The sequence below is a fragment of the Typha angustifolia genome, chromosome 15 (genome assembly GCF_048772165.1).
Source record: "Typha angustifolia cultivar Huaian chromosome 15, ASM4877216v1, whole genome shotgun sequence".
Lineage (NCBI taxonomy): Eukaryota > Viridiplantae > Streptophyta > Magnoliopsida > Poales > Typhaceae > Typha > Typha angustifolia.
The window spans coordinates 7168692-7183443 of NC_133253.1; the positions used below are offsets into that span (position 1 = coordinate 7168692).

The 14752-nt window shown below is 41.1% G+C and overlaps 3 protein-coding genes across 7 annotated transcripts; all 3 read right to left on the minus strand.

Moving 5' to 3' along the window:
• Nucleotides 1–322: 322 nt before the first annotated feature.
• LOC140777262 (phosphatidylinositol 4-kinase gamma 1-like) lies at nt 323–3359 on the minus strand. The gene is made up of 2 exons (XM_073121259.1): nt 2524–3359; nt 323–2287 (listed from the first exon to the last, which is right to left on the minus strand). Exon 2 carries the CDS (start codon nt 2152–2154, stop codon nt 577–579), a length of 1578 nt encoding a protein of 525 aa, XP_072977360.1. The 5' UTR covers nt 2155–2287; nt 2524–3359; the 3' UTR covers nt 323–576.
• Nucleotides 3360–3495: 136 nt separating this feature from the next.
• On the minus strand, nt 3496–10596 carry LOC140777263 (serine/arginine-rich SC35-like splicing factor SCL28). 5 transcript variants are annotated; one of them, XM_073121260.1, is made up of 8 exons: nt 10517–10535; nt 10291–10484; nt 8937–9014; nt 7822–7986; nt 7655–7722; nt 7492–7531; nt 3891–4064; nt 3496–3816 (listed from the first exon to the last, which is right to left on the minus strand). In XM_073121260.1, exons 2-8 carry the CDS (start codon nt 10470–10472, stop codon nt 3807–3809), a joined length of 717 nt encoding a protein of 238 aa, XP_072977361.1. In that variant the 5' UTR covers nt 10473–10484; nt 10517–10535; the 3' UTR covers nt 3496–3806. The 5 variants fall into 5 exon arrangements, 3 of the variants coding, with proteins under 3 accessions (XP_072977361.1, XP_072977362.1, XP_072977363.1); XR_012106991.1 differs by lacking the exon at nt 3496–3816 and adding an exon at nt 4810–4972 and having other exon boundaries at nt 3957–4627; nt 10291–10596; XR_012106992.1 differs by lacking the exon at nt 3496–3816 and adding an exon at nt 4171–4972 and having other exon boundaries at nt 3957–4064; nt 10291–10596.
• Nucleotides 10597–11913: 1317 nt separating this feature from the next.
• Nucleotides 11914–13664, minus strand: LOC140778369 (uncharacterized). The gene has a single exon (XM_073123043.1). It carries the CDS (start codon nt 13351–13353, stop codon nt 12142–12144), a length of 1212 nt encoding a protein of 403 aa, XP_072979144.1. The 5' UTR covers nt 13354–13664; the 3' UTR covers nt 11914–12141.
• Between the last annotated feature and the right edge of the window lie 1088 nt (nt 13665–14752).

The window sequence follows — 14752 nt, forward strand, 5'->3', positions numbered from 1 at the left end:
CCTTTGCCGGGCCGAGTTTGTGACCTTACAGGAGGGCCCTATGAATCTCTCCAGAGATGAGATGCAGTATCGGGCATCACGACCATAGGAAATCGTTATCATAAACTGATGATGGTAATCGAATACATACTTGCAGGCGAGAGAGAGAAAGAGGTAGAGTCTTGAACAAACTAATCTCACGATATTGGAAATGAAGGCGTTCCTAAGATCAAAATGAATCATCAACAAACACAAGAAGAAGTTAAGACATCTCATCACCCAAGTTAAAAGAGCTAAAAACACATTATACACCAAATGCAATTTCCAAAAGCTTATTCTCCACCATTAAACACAGATAAGCTTTCGCTGGTGAGTTAGTTTACAATTTACCACGTTACAAAACGAACCCGGACAGTCTTAAGAAGAACTAATATATAATAAATAAATACATAAATAATTTCCACAACCTGGCTGCCCAAGCCTATCTCTTCTTGGCTTTCTTCAGGTCATATAGTACAACAAGACCTAACACCGAATTATATATATATATGTATGCCACACTTCAACACCAAGGAGTCTCTCTCTCCCTCTCCTCTCCTAAAACTTGCATGAAGTCCCCAACCTCTGCTTCAACCCCACACACTTCCTTGCCTCAAACGCTTCCGGCAAGAGCTGCTGAAACCTCTCCAAGAACTCCCTCCACTCCTCCTCACTCAACCCCTTAAACGACATCCTCCCGCTCCCTCCTCCTCCTCCCCCAACCTGGTAGCTCAACTCAGCCGCCGAAAAGCTCACACTTTTACTCATCCCTCCAACCTTACCCTCCTCCTTCCCGCCACATCCCTCTTCGCCCAACCTACTCACCAAAACCTCGTCTTCTAAACCCTTTCTCCCCAGTAGCAATGGGATTATATCCAACGCATCATCGGCGTCGGGCTCCGACAACTCCTCCATCTCGAACTGGAGTTCCTTACCATCCTCACCGCCGTCGCTATCCCTGTCTGACGGCGGCGATGATCCTAGCAAGTGGTGCTCTGTTTTGGTGACGGCGTCTTCCGCCTTCTTGCAGAGCGTGTCCAGCACGCTCGGACCTTCCTCGAGCGCCGAGAATTCTCGCGTCATCATGTCGGCGATGTCGGCCAAGCAAAGCCCCACCGTAGCCGCCGTCTTCAAGAATATGGTGCAGAGGATTAGTATCCTTATAGATGACTCTTTTAGCCATGGGAGCTCCGATCTTAGTAAGTCGGCGTCTTTGTATGGATCCAACGCCGATATATATGCTAACTCGGATTCGGAGAACGGCACGGAGGACTGCGGCCAGTGGAGCCACTCGAAGTACGGGTCGTCGAGGAACTCCGGCAAGCAGAGCCCGTGGTCGATCGGTACGAGCTCCGCCGCCGAATCGTGGCCGTACCCATCGACGGCGGGGTGCTTCTTGACGAGTATGTTGCCGGCGTGGCGGTCGATGTTGAGGAGCCGGACGTCGAGAATGCCGATCCGGTGCACCGACGACACCGAGAACCGCGACGGGCCGAGCTCGCCGGCGTCGAACTCGTGCGGCACGAAGCGCTGGATGGAGGCCATGCTCTTCATCTGCGGCGCGTCGGAGAACGCGCGAGGAGGTATCTTGATGAGGGCGGTCGGCGGGACGCCGGCGAAGCCGCCGTGGTCGAGGATGTACGCGGCGACTTCACGCAAGCCGGAGTGACGGGAGCCTTGTCGGGATAGCGTCCCGGACTCGTCATCGACTGGTTTGACCACGGCGAAGCTCTCGCCGTGGCGGTTGCGGAGGTAGAACGTGCTGCTGAGACTGGCAGCGGCAGGGACAGGCTGCGCTCCGGAGGCCAGGGCGATGGCGGCCTCGACGACGAGCGCGTGGATGCCGGTGGCCCGGCGGCCGCAGACGATCTCGACGCGGGCGATTTGGTCGGTCGGGCGGTCGTCGGGCTTGGAGGAGGAGGAGGAGGAGGAGGAGAAGCATGGGGTAGAAAAGCTACGGTGGACAGGGGACGAGGAGGAGGAGTCAAGGAAGGAGTGGTCGGGGTGAGTTAAAGAGCGGAGACGGCAATGGCGGGTCCAGAGAGGGGGTTTAAAGCTATGACTTTGATCGATGGCGACGGCCATCGGAGATGGGTATAGGTGGTAGTGGTGGTGGTGGTGGGAGTTGGCAGGCATGCATGTGGTAGTATTACCTTGAAGTATTTTTTAACTTAGAGGGGTTTAAGTAGTTGCTATTTTTCATGGCTAAGTAATTTCTCATCATCATCATCATCATCATCATCATCATCATCATCATCATCATCATCATCTGCAAAGAAAGAAGGATAAAAATATACAAAGGCTAGATTATAATTAGAAAATTGACATAGAGATAATTTATACTAAGATTGCCCATCTTTTTCAACGTATAATTGACCTTTTAAACTATAAAAAATCTCATACCTACGGCCCCACGATATACAAAAAAATAAAAGAGTAATAATTTAGAAGGTCTTAGTATAAATTATGTATATATATATAATATAATAAGAGATAAAAGCAAACCTTAATTTGTTAGTTTGGACTTTAACGCTTGATCGTGAACTGTAGAAGCAAACGTCGGGAGGAACCGCTAGCGACGACGAGAAAGAAGAGAAGGCATGGGATTGGAATAAAAAGAAGACGAAAACGAAAACGAAAACAAATTGGATGAATCTAACAAAATGGAGCAGTGAGAAGAGATATGTTACGATGTTGGTCGTCTTCCTCCTCAAACCCCCCCTCTCTTTCCTTTGCCAAGATAGGGGCCCACCCCTCTTTTCCTTCCTCTCTTTCTCTCTTCCTCTATTAACTCCTCGTTCCTTTTGGCCCTCTTCCCAATTTAACCACCCACCCAAAAGAGAGGAGGAGAGAGTGTGGGAGAATTCCTCAACTCCCCACCTATATATGGCAAGTCTGTATTATATATTTGGGTTGGGAGATGTCAATCTACAACAAATGATTAGAACAGGACATAGGTCTACGTATTAATTAAGCTATACATGGGTACTTGCCGGCCCCTTGACTGATTTTACCTGGTATTCCTACATTGGGGGGCTGCAGAAGACCTGCTTTATGGCATGGGTGGTGATATACTTTCTCGAGTCAAATGGTTATCCGCAGAAATCATTTCAAAAAATAAATAAAAAAAGGTTACCCGTAATTGGTCTCTGTCAACCGCACAGAACGGAGAGCCAGTTGCAGTCCGATATCTGCGCTGAAAAATGAAGGCAGTTGCTCTAAAAATTGAAAGAAAAGTTTTGAGAGATTTTGGCCGATCAATTATTCTTACCAAATTTATTTATTTATTTACTATACACTACAATAGGTTTTGTCTAATAACCAGCCACGTAATTTATTAATCAAGTAAATCACTTTCATTATAAAGTTGCTCTCAATCAAATGAATGCTATTAATTTTAAACAGTTTTATAAAATATAAGATACTTGGATCTGATAAAAACCCTGCAGAAGTGTAAACATGTAAAATACTTGGATCTGATAAAAGAGTTATTAAACCAGCATGCATCACTATTTGGAAGCAGCAAAGGAGGGTATCATTAAAACACTCCACAGATATGATTACATTAAACCACTAAAAAGAAAATAGTATACCATTCAAACAAACTATCACATTGAAGCATTACAAGATCCACCTAAGATGCAGAATTTTTAAGTATCTCAAGTTCACCTTGCCAAAACCAATTCTCTAGCCCTTCTATTGAAACATTGAAGTTTTCATGACCATCCAATGAAAACATGCCTCCAACCAGTGCGCAGCAGCTTTTCCGCGCAATCTGAACAAGTCCTTCACCTGGGACTGCATGACAGTAAAATAAAACAATGAGTATCTCTGATGCCAGACAGAGAATGTGTTAAAGAAAAGATAGGAACCTGTAGGAACGAGAACGAGAAGGGCTCCGGCCATCTTCCTGCAGAGGGGGGCCACGGCGATCTCTGGAAGGACTTTGAGATCGATGGTTTGATCGATAATCCCTCTCATCCCGTGCAGGTGAGATAGATCTTGGAGGAGATAAGTACTCATCACGTGAGCTCCTGTCCCTGTCTCTGCATATAACATAAGGATGAACACAAAGTCATTCAAAATGTGAAGATTCTCTAAAGCAAGTATATACATATTTATTGCCAGATTCTGCAAATTGGGTAAACTTACAGCAATTAGCTCCTACACTGAATATATGTTGCACTTTCAAGGTAGCAAATAGTTAAAGAATCGTATCAACAAGTCAAATTTGTGCAAAGGCCTTGTTGTCTGGAGACTATCCAACTCAGAAAATAGATGATGAAAGCATACTTTTACCTGCACCATCCCATCTTTAACTCCAATAATTTTATGGTACTTCGATTGAAACATGCATGAATAATGCTCTAAATGGGGGTAGTTGGTGATTCAACAGCATCTGCTCACTTCACAACTCTTTGCTCAAACTTTCTTAGGCAACATTATCTTTATCCGATTGTAGCATGAACTGGTCAAGAATATCCACTATCTTTAGCAATGGAGGCCTTTGAAAGGGCTCCAACTCTCTGGAGATCATGATACTTTCTCTTTTGTCTCTCTGGAGATCAAGATTCTCTTTTGACTTTTTAATCTCTAGATTCTTTCTTAACTGGATAGTATACAAAACCAAACCAATAAGATTCAGAACACTAGAATGAAACAGTTTTCCTACTTGTTAAGAAAAGAAAATCACTATGGAAAGCAATTAATTTAACAATCTATATAATCAGTTCTTGAAGTTGGACTAATAAAAGCTTCTTGAATAGTTTTAAGATAAGAAAAGCAACTGACCAATCATCTTTTCGGGTCAGTAAGAGAGCAACTAGCCATATCTTTTTGGGTCACTTTATATTTGGTCTTTACTATGATTCAATTTTCTTTAGGAACTCTTTTCACTTTAATGATCTGAATGAGCAACACCACCAAGTCATTCACGTCTCCTGGGCTCAGGATACTGTCCAGAATGATTAAGAAGCAAATAACAGATTACAAAAGAACTCCATTCATATTACCTTTCCATATTTCTACAAAAGATTTAAAGCATATTTAGATAATTTCCAGTATGCAGGAGCAACTAAAAACAAAAGCACTTTCGCATGTAATGTCAAAGAACAAAACCAGCAGATATATCAGTAACTCACTTTCAAAAATATGGGTAAGTTGAGTTACAGTACCACAAACCATAAGCAGCATTCTTAAAAAAAATATGCAAATGGGAAAATATCTATGGGTCATTTGGTTTTGTGTTTTTCAAGGTGCTACAATTATAGTGTTAAATGAGGAAAAAACATAAGCAAAAAAACCTCAGGTTTCCCTTTTTTCCTTCTCATTATATAGGTTGAGAGACTGTATTTTGACATTCATTTAATTGAAGTGTTTGTCAAGATGGTGCCTTAGTGCATTAGAACCTCACTTGGCTCTTGGGAAGGATATGCTATGAGATCCATAAATTAAAAACTGATTTTTATATTGCACTATATATGTGTAAATACAGTTTTTCATATACATGATACCAAACAGCCCTTTAGTAAAAAACTTCCACTGATACCTTACTAACAAGGCTAATAGTTTTTAGTTTTACTAATAAAGCATATCTTAACTTGTAAGTTAGAGGTCGTAGTCAGCTTTAAATCTAATTCTAGAATGTTAACAATAAGAAAATTCATTTCATTATGAAATGCTCTGAAAATCTCACAAATACCAAGAGGCCCATTCTCTTTCTAAAATGATTGCCCAACCATACCCAAAAGATAAGGGGTTCAGTCATCTGAACAGTCCTAAACTCTTCATTCCAGCTTATGCAGTTAATTATGATCCACAAATACCCACCGGTACATAATTAAATCTAGGGGTGTAAATGAGATGAACTTGAGCGAGCCAGCTTTAGCTGGCTCGAAATTAATTTCGAGCTAAGTTTGATTTTTAGGCTCAGCCCAGGTCAACTTGAGCTAAACTCGAGCCAAGCCAGACCAAGCCCAAGCTTGATTGGAGGAGAAAGAGAAGGAGGCGGTGATAGGGACAGCGGTTCATGAAGGAGGAGGCGGCGGCAGCTTTTCAATGGATGAGGAGGCCACCGGAGGAGGCAATGATAGTTTGCCAATGGAGGAGGCTGGATGAGGAGCAGAGGAAGAGGATGAGGCCGAGTCAACGAAAATGGAGGAGGCCACCAAAAGAGGCGGATGAGTCGATCCTCGCAGTCGATGGAGGAGGTTGGGTTTGTTGGAAAAAATAATTTATTAGACCTAGGGTAAGGGTTAGATAGAAATACGACCACCGGAGCCATTGGATCAAATATCTAATGATTATAAATATATATATATAATATACTAATATATATAATATTAATAAATATTATATTTAAGCTAAGCCTAGATGGGCCGGCTTTGGCTCAACTCAACTCAAGTCAACTAAGTCGAGCACAAGCTGCTTGTCTAGTTTGACACCCCAAATTAAATCCTCATAAGCATGCACACTTAGCACCGGTTGTACATCCATAAACAACAAATAAGGAAGTATCTTTTGATGATCCTTTATATGAAAGCAGTCAATGAAATTAAGAAAATAATGGTGAAGACAGCAACGTAAAGGATAACACAACAAGATGGTAGACAGAAGAATAATCAGCCCTGCCAAAGATAACACAAAAAAGTAACCCTATAGAGGCTCCTTAAACATATAAAATTTATCTGCAAGCTCAAAAGGTCATAAATCCTTCAACTTTCTTAAAAGAACATCAAAATCAATATACCTACTTCAGAACTTGCAACATACATAAGGATGTCAGTCCCAAACTCTGCTCGTCCAGCAAATATATGAAACGCATTCATGTACACGTAAAGGCACCAACCACATATCAATATAACATATAAAGACTGAAAATACACAAGTCCTCATTTACAGAATAAATGAGGGCACTCAGTTGTCAAAGGCCCAAGATGAAATCATCATGGTAATTTTCTTGCATAGAGATAGAAATCTTCTTAGCTGCTCAAAATGTAGTTCAATTCAGCTCACAAGGCCAAGATAATAACAAAGTCTGAAACTCTATCATAATCACTAGAAATGAAATGCTTTTGTAACTCAGCAACTAGAGGAAATACAATTCCATCTTCAATTTCAAATAACACATTACTAGCAGAAAAAGGTACTAAACGATAATAATAATAATAATAATAATAATAACAACAATAATAATAATAATAATTAGGGAAAATTTTATTTTGCCCCCTCCTTTTTGTGTTATTTCTGTTTCGCCCCCTCTTTTTTAAACCTGACTAAATCAATCGTACCTTTTATCATAGGTCTAATGAGGGGTTGAAACAAAAATAACGTAAAAAGGAGGGAGCAGAGAGAAATAAAAATTTTCCCTAATAATAATATTGGGACAACAGATTTGGCTTGTAACTATTAGCTGCAGGTAAATCTGATATTCAGTGGTAAGCAAATAACAAAAGGCAGAACATAACATCAAACCTTAAGTCACGCCTCGTCGGAGAAGGTGAACGTGAATATGCTGCCAAAGGAGAAAGAATAACAGAGGATAAGTTCAAAGGAACAAAATCACAAGTCATTAACTCTATCAATTAATCTGAGTTCTACCCCAGCAAACCAAACTAAGACGAATCAAAATACTAACAACGGTGACGTCGCCGAGGTGATCTTGGTGGGGATCGCCTTCTGTGGTCTCCTCCATTGTGTCTATCACTGCACAAGCAACAATAATTTAACCAACTAGCTACTTAAAAGGTCAGCTTCATCCACCAAATATCTGGAGATTGGAACTGAAAGTCAGCTAGAGAGTACCTTGTTCTTGCATTCAGACGCATTTCTTTGGGGGTTTTTCTATTTTCATCAGCAAATACAATTGAAATCTCACGCCCGCCTATAACTTGATGATTCATTTCCTGCTTGGCAACTGCTGCATCTTCAGCATTACGAAACTTCACAAAGCCAAAGCCTCGTGGCTCCCTATAAGAATAGCACCCAAGTCCATGGATCATTAAGAAGTCCTTATGATTCTGGTAACTCCTATAAACTCAAAGCATAATGGTGATGATCACTCTAAAAGAGGTGCCTATAGCAATGTCCACCGTACATCCAGAACAATGCTAAAAAACTCATACCAGCCTGCTAAAAGATGGAGGCCAGATTACCGACCAATAGCAAAACTACCAACTACCAAAAGAACAACTCTCAATAAAGTCTATAGGTCATTTAACAGGTATAATTGTCTAACTTATCTTTACAGTTCTGAATTTTAGAAGCAAACAGTAGTGTGTGTGTGTATACATATATAACAACCATGTCATTAAAGTGAACATGTCTGCCATGTAGAGATGGCAAAACTTAACTTGATCTAATAATCCGACACGGCAACCCGGATTTTAAACGGGTTTAGGTTCAATCTAATCAGATTCAGCTCGTAAACAAGAAAATCCATCTAAACCGATCATTAAACGGGTCATGTTTGTGTTTATTATCTCAATCTGTTTAACTCATTAATAACCCGACCCTTCAACATGTTTATGATACGATAACCCACTTATAACATAAAAAAAATTTGTTTATAACCCAAATAACTTATATAAATTTGAATAAAATTGTCACCCAATAACTCAATTATGACCCGTGTAATCTATTTAATAAACAAGGTCGTATCCGTGTTTAGAAATTGACCCATGTAATCTATTTAATAAACAGGGTTATATCCGTGTTTAAGAATTCTGACCCATTTAATTATGAGTCATGTTCGTATTTGCATTATAATGACCTAACCCAAACCTGGGTAACCCAACTTGATTGCCACCCTTACTGCCATGTAGATGCATCGATTTACTATAGAGCAACCAAAAGCCAATCTAGAATGGTTGGTCAATTTTACATTGTCTCACACAATTGACATCAAACTAAATAATTACCCCGTATAATAATTCTTCGGAAGATATACATCCTTCACAGGACCAAAGCGTTCAAATGGAATACGAAGATCGTCAGACCTGCATATGGAGAAAACCACATCAAAATTAAAACGAAATCATAAGATAGCAAATAGAATGAGAAAAATGTTCTCCTAGCCTTAAATCAGGCATTCCAAAAGAGCATAACACAATGGACAAAATCAACAAGTAAAATGAAATAGCAACAGCACAAGAAAGGGGGGGAGATAGTCAAGTTTCACCAAGTAAATAGCAATAAAAGGTTTCTCTGAAAGAATAAAGTTTGCAACTATCATTTTGATTGCATGGGAGGAACAAAGACAGATGCTTGTACTCCATGTCAAAAATTCTTTTCTAGTATTTTCGAAATGTGATCAGATTTAACACAGTTAATAATAAAGGAGAACTTAAAGCAAAAGGTGTATTTTCCATGTTTCTGTTGCAAAAGCATAAAGGTTAGGAGATGCAATAACCAATGAGAATTCATCTGAATCCAGCAGTTCTAGGTATATGCCAAAACTCATTTTGGATCAACATGTCAAATGATTTAATTCTTCTAGAAAACCAATAATTTATTGGTGAATTCATTTATTTTTCAAATTCATAAAGCCATTCTGTTTAACTCTTTCAAGTGGTACTAAGAAGAGAAGTAGTTAACTTGAAAAAATAAAAAATAAAAACTTGCATGAAGCAAAGGAAATTAGTGTTCTCTCTTTCAAAGTGAACAGTAGCAAGCATGAAAGGATAACAATACAAATGCTCTGAAAATAGAATATCAGGCAAAATATCTCCACTCTAGGGAGCAGAGCTGAGGTTCTTATTGTCCTCTTTGTCTTCAATTGGAAATACCATATCTGATGTATAATATAGAACTTACCAATTGACTTCTTTTGATTGTTCTTATGTATAATATTTCGCATTTCTTTTGATTGTTTTTATGTATAAAATTTCATATAAATGCAAAGTATTATAACCGTTGCTTTATTATACTGCTTTTTATGAGGTGATTTGTAGAACAAAGGCTCTTATTCTGTAACAAACTCTGATCCTTTCTAATGATGAAGGGACTTCAAACTGAAGAAGTTTCTCTTCTTCTCAAACAAGTAAAATGAGTAGTTATTTACATACGAAACTGTAGATTGGTGAAAGGATGCCCCAAACTTCTTAATATAGTAGTCAACAGCATCAACAAAATATAAGAAACAACAAATAAACCTAAAAAAAAAACGAAACACTAGGAGAGGTAATGAGATATAAAGTGAGAACATATCAAAGACAGAAGATAAATCAAACCCTAGGAGGAGGAGGAGGAGGAGGAGGGGTCAAAGGATAATACCTCGCGTCGAGAGCGATGTTTCTAATGAGAAGGCCGGATGGCGGAGAAGAGCGGCGGTAACTACGGCCGCCGCCCCCGCCGCGGGAACGCTCGCGAGGGTCGTCGTAGCGCTTCCGACGAGGCGGGCTACGACTGACCCGGCGAGGGCTGTAACTCCGGCTCCGGCTCCGGTACCTCCCCATAAAACCCTAGGGGAGAGAGAGAGAGAGAGAGAGAGAGAGAGAGAGAGAGAGAGAGAGAGAGAGAAAGAGATGGAGAGAGAGAAACCCTAGACGGAGTAAGAGGGAAGACGAGAGATAAAGCGCTTTTACGAGTTAAGAAACTTAAATAAAATAGAAGCGTGGGGTATCCGTGCCCGATAACAAACAAGGATAGCTATTGAGCGTGAAACCGGGTCGGGTCGGGTCGGATTTCGGGTACAGATATGACCTATTTGTTTTGAGTTCAGGGGTCAGGACTCAGGACTCACTCAGGACCCATGTCATAGCCTGACTAGACACATTTTTAACCAGTCCCAATAAATAAATAGATTAATAATATAAAAATTTAAATACTCTTTCAAATTAATTTTAATTTTATCATACATGATTAAAATTTATCAATTTAACTAACAAACTCTGATCCTTTAAAAAATGAAGGGACTTCAAACTGAAGTATTTTTTTAGAAACAAGTAAAATGATCCCATCCTTTCTCCACTCTTTTTCAAAAAATAAATAATTTCTTTTATTAAAATGGGCTCCTCTTTTATCGTAACCACAAAAAATAACAATGGAAAAAAAATATATATTCATACACACGAATTAAAAAAATATTATTATTTAATATGAGTTTAAAATGGCTAACTTACAATTATATTTTATAGATTTAATTTTAGTATTATTTGCATAACACATACTCAATTTTTCTAAAATAATAAATAGTTTTTAGTTTTCATATCTCAGAACATATAAAATTATAAATATAGTCGATAAAACTTATATATCAAACCGAATATATATGAACCTTTTTATATAATTTCTGTCTCAAAAAATTCTCATAAATTCCCTCCTAATTTGTAGGAAGATGAACGTAGGAATAACATTGAAATAATCATTTGATTGCAACTTGATACACATGGCAATGATTCTAAACATAATTCGGACACTTGGTTAGAAATAAGTACTATAATAAAAATATAGATGAAATATCCTAATTAGCAAGACAATAGTTTAATATTAAAAATTAGTAGTTAGCACTAGAAATTAAAGTGAAATACATGCAAAGATGACAAATGTTAATCAAACAATATATATATATATATAAGATATATGAATTAGATAAAATACTAATTCTCATTGTATAAAAAAGTACCAAAATTTAGCTTAATATATTGGCACATTTTAAATCAACTATGCAGTCGAGCTATTAAACCAAGTCACTTTCTCCGTTGAGCAATATATAATTAGAGTTATGTGGCAAGGCTCCATTAGAAAAATAAAGAATATTAATGGATAAATACAAATAATAAAATTGATGAGTAAAATCCAATCCTCCATTCCATTATCCAAAAGCATAACACCACTATACATTACTAATTAGATAAATTAACAAATACATATAAATATATATATAACAACATCTGATCAAAATCCAAGAACCAACCCCAACCCAACACCCCCAAAATGTTCACTTCACTCCCCCATTATGGCCTTATTCATATCCCACACCCCCCACTACACAAAAAAGAATTACCACCATTAACAACAAATTAATAACCATTAAAAGAATATTACAATAACAAAGGCATATTATCGATTTTTCGTGTTTCTATCCGCCGTTATACCATTTTGCCCCGCCTCCCGGGGCCAGGTTCATCCCCTCCACTCCGGGCACTGGTCGGCCGGCCGCGTCTTCTGCGTCCCGGCCTTGAGCGGGCACGGCGCCTCCACCGGCGGCACCATGCAGTTGTACTGCAAGCACAGCGACGAACCCATCGGCAGCGCCGCCGCCGGCCCAATCTCCACCCCGGTCAAGAAGTTGTGCTGCAAGTACAACACCTGCAGCCCGCTGGAGCCCATCAGCCCCTGGACTAACCTCGCCGGGACTTCGCCGGTGAACCTGTTGTTGTTAAGATAAAGCCGGCCCACCGCTGCCAGCAGCGGCGAAACCGGGCCCCAGAGCCGGTTGTAGCTCAAATCCACTAACTCCACTCCCACCTCCACTTCCGGCACCACGGGGCCGTAAAAGGCGTTCCTTTGGAGTTGCAAGGAGGTCAAGGGGAAGGAGAAGACGCAGTTGGGGATGGGGCCGTTTAGGCGATTCGAGCTGAGATCCAAGTAGGCGAGCCGGGAGAGCTTGGGGAGGACGGCATCGACGCGGCCGGTGAGGTTGTTGGAGGAGAGGGACAGGTATTGGAGGGTGAAGGGGAGGTTGGGGATTGAACCCGAGAGGGAGTTGTGCTTGAGGTCCAGGCGTAGGAGGGGGGAGGAATCGGGGAAGGAGGGGATGGAGCTGGAGAGCTGGTTGTGGCAAAGGATTAGGTTGGAGAGGGAAGGGAGGGAAGGGAGAGATGGGGGAATGGCGCCGGAGAGCTGGTTGAAGCTAAGATCGAGCGTACGGAGATGGGGGAGAGAAGAGAGCGAGGTCGGAATCGAACCCCAGAGGAAGTTCTTGCTGAGAGCCAAGAAGCGGAGGTTGGAGCAGAGCCCGAGGGAGGCGGGGATGGGACCGACGACCCGGCCGGGGACGAGGGAGAGCTCGGCGAGGGCGGAAAGGCGTCCGACGGCCGGGTCGAGCCGACCGGTGAGTCCCGGCGATCCCGCACGTGGGTCGCCGAGGTTGAGCGCCATGACGCGGTCGCCGGAGCAGAAGACGCCGGGGAAACCGCATGGGTCGGCGGTGAAGTCCCAACTGGAGAAGAACGCCGAGCCAGGCATATCATCGAGCGACTTCCGGATGGCTTGCAATGCCAAGAAATCCACCGGGTCAAGAATCGACGACGCCAGCGGCGAGCGAGACAAGAGCAACAACAAAGCAACGAGAGGCACCCAAAGCTCCATTTCTCTTCTCCTTCTTCTACACATCGTATCCAGAGCTCTGTGGGGTTTATAAAGAAGGGGGTATAGAGCTTTTTGGGCTTTCTCCGTGAAGACTAATTGCTCGCTTTCTCGTGAAGGCGAAGGGCGTGAACGCTTTAATGGCGGAGAGAGTGTAGAGAGAGAGAGAGAGGCTTGGAAGAGAAGCTTCGGCTTTCTCTTTACTTCTTCTTTCTCTGCAATCTTCGCTTCCTTTGTGTATGGTTTAATCGCTCATGATTTTAGCTTGGGGAAGAAGGCGAAATGAATACCACCACTGGAGTGCAAACTACCGACTAGTAGGCATATCGCCTCTTGGTATTATTATTATTATTAACCAGTATTTTCCTAAAGCTTTATCTTATTTATTATTCTTTATATATTAATGGGAGGTAGGTTTGGAGTTGCAAACGGCTGTCCGAGCCTAAGGGCGAAAGGAGGCTCGGATTACAGCTCAGGCAGCGAGCCCCGCGTGAGCCAACCGACACGTCAGCGTGTTTTGCCACGCGACATGTATGCAATGCATTACGTTTAGGAGGGTGGACTGGCACGTGGCCGTCAAAAGAGTTTTGTCGTGTCCATATCTAGGGAAACGGGCTCTCTGGTTAAGCGGTAACCTTTTTCTTTTATTTATTTTAATGGTATTTGGTGACGGATATCATGGCAATATTATTATATTGGGCTTCGTTTTTGGCTTTTTCTTTAGGTTATTTTCTTTAACGAGGGGGTAGTTGATTACGTGGCAATAATTTAGCTTCGTGATACGATATCTAATTGCGATTTGACCCAATGGAACGGAAGGGGTGGGGCCGGGGAAGTAACGGTCTCTTTTCCACTTTGTTCGATTATTTTTCTTTTCTTTTTTGTTCTTCGTCCTCCTTTTTGCACGTGAAACAGAGCAGCTTAGAAGTACGGCCGGCAAATGGCCAATGGTTGCCTAATCCCGAGCACGGGATGAGCTAATGGGTTTGCGGAACTCGATTGCACCCATGGGAACGTATCGTTTACTTTGGCGTTGTCGCCACTTTGGGGGAGGAGAGCTAAGTTTGGCTGGTTATTACTTAAAAATGATTATAATGATACTAATGACACAGATAAATTTGTTTTAAATATAATGTACGGTTGGATAATAAGGTATTTGGAGACACCCCAATGTGGCCCGGATCTTAACTTAAATGGGCCTTATTTGAGCCCAATTATTTTAAGTTAGGCCCAATAAGTAGCTGGGCTTGCCGCCGTGTGTATGGTTTCGTCTATAATTAACTTAATAAAAAAAATTAGTAACATTGCCTAATGTCGCCCATTTAATAAAAGCAAATTATTCAATAAGAACTATTAATTTTTTTCTCCTAATCGAAGAGTTAAAATTAAATGATACTAAATAAAATTAGCCTGTATCTGAATAAAA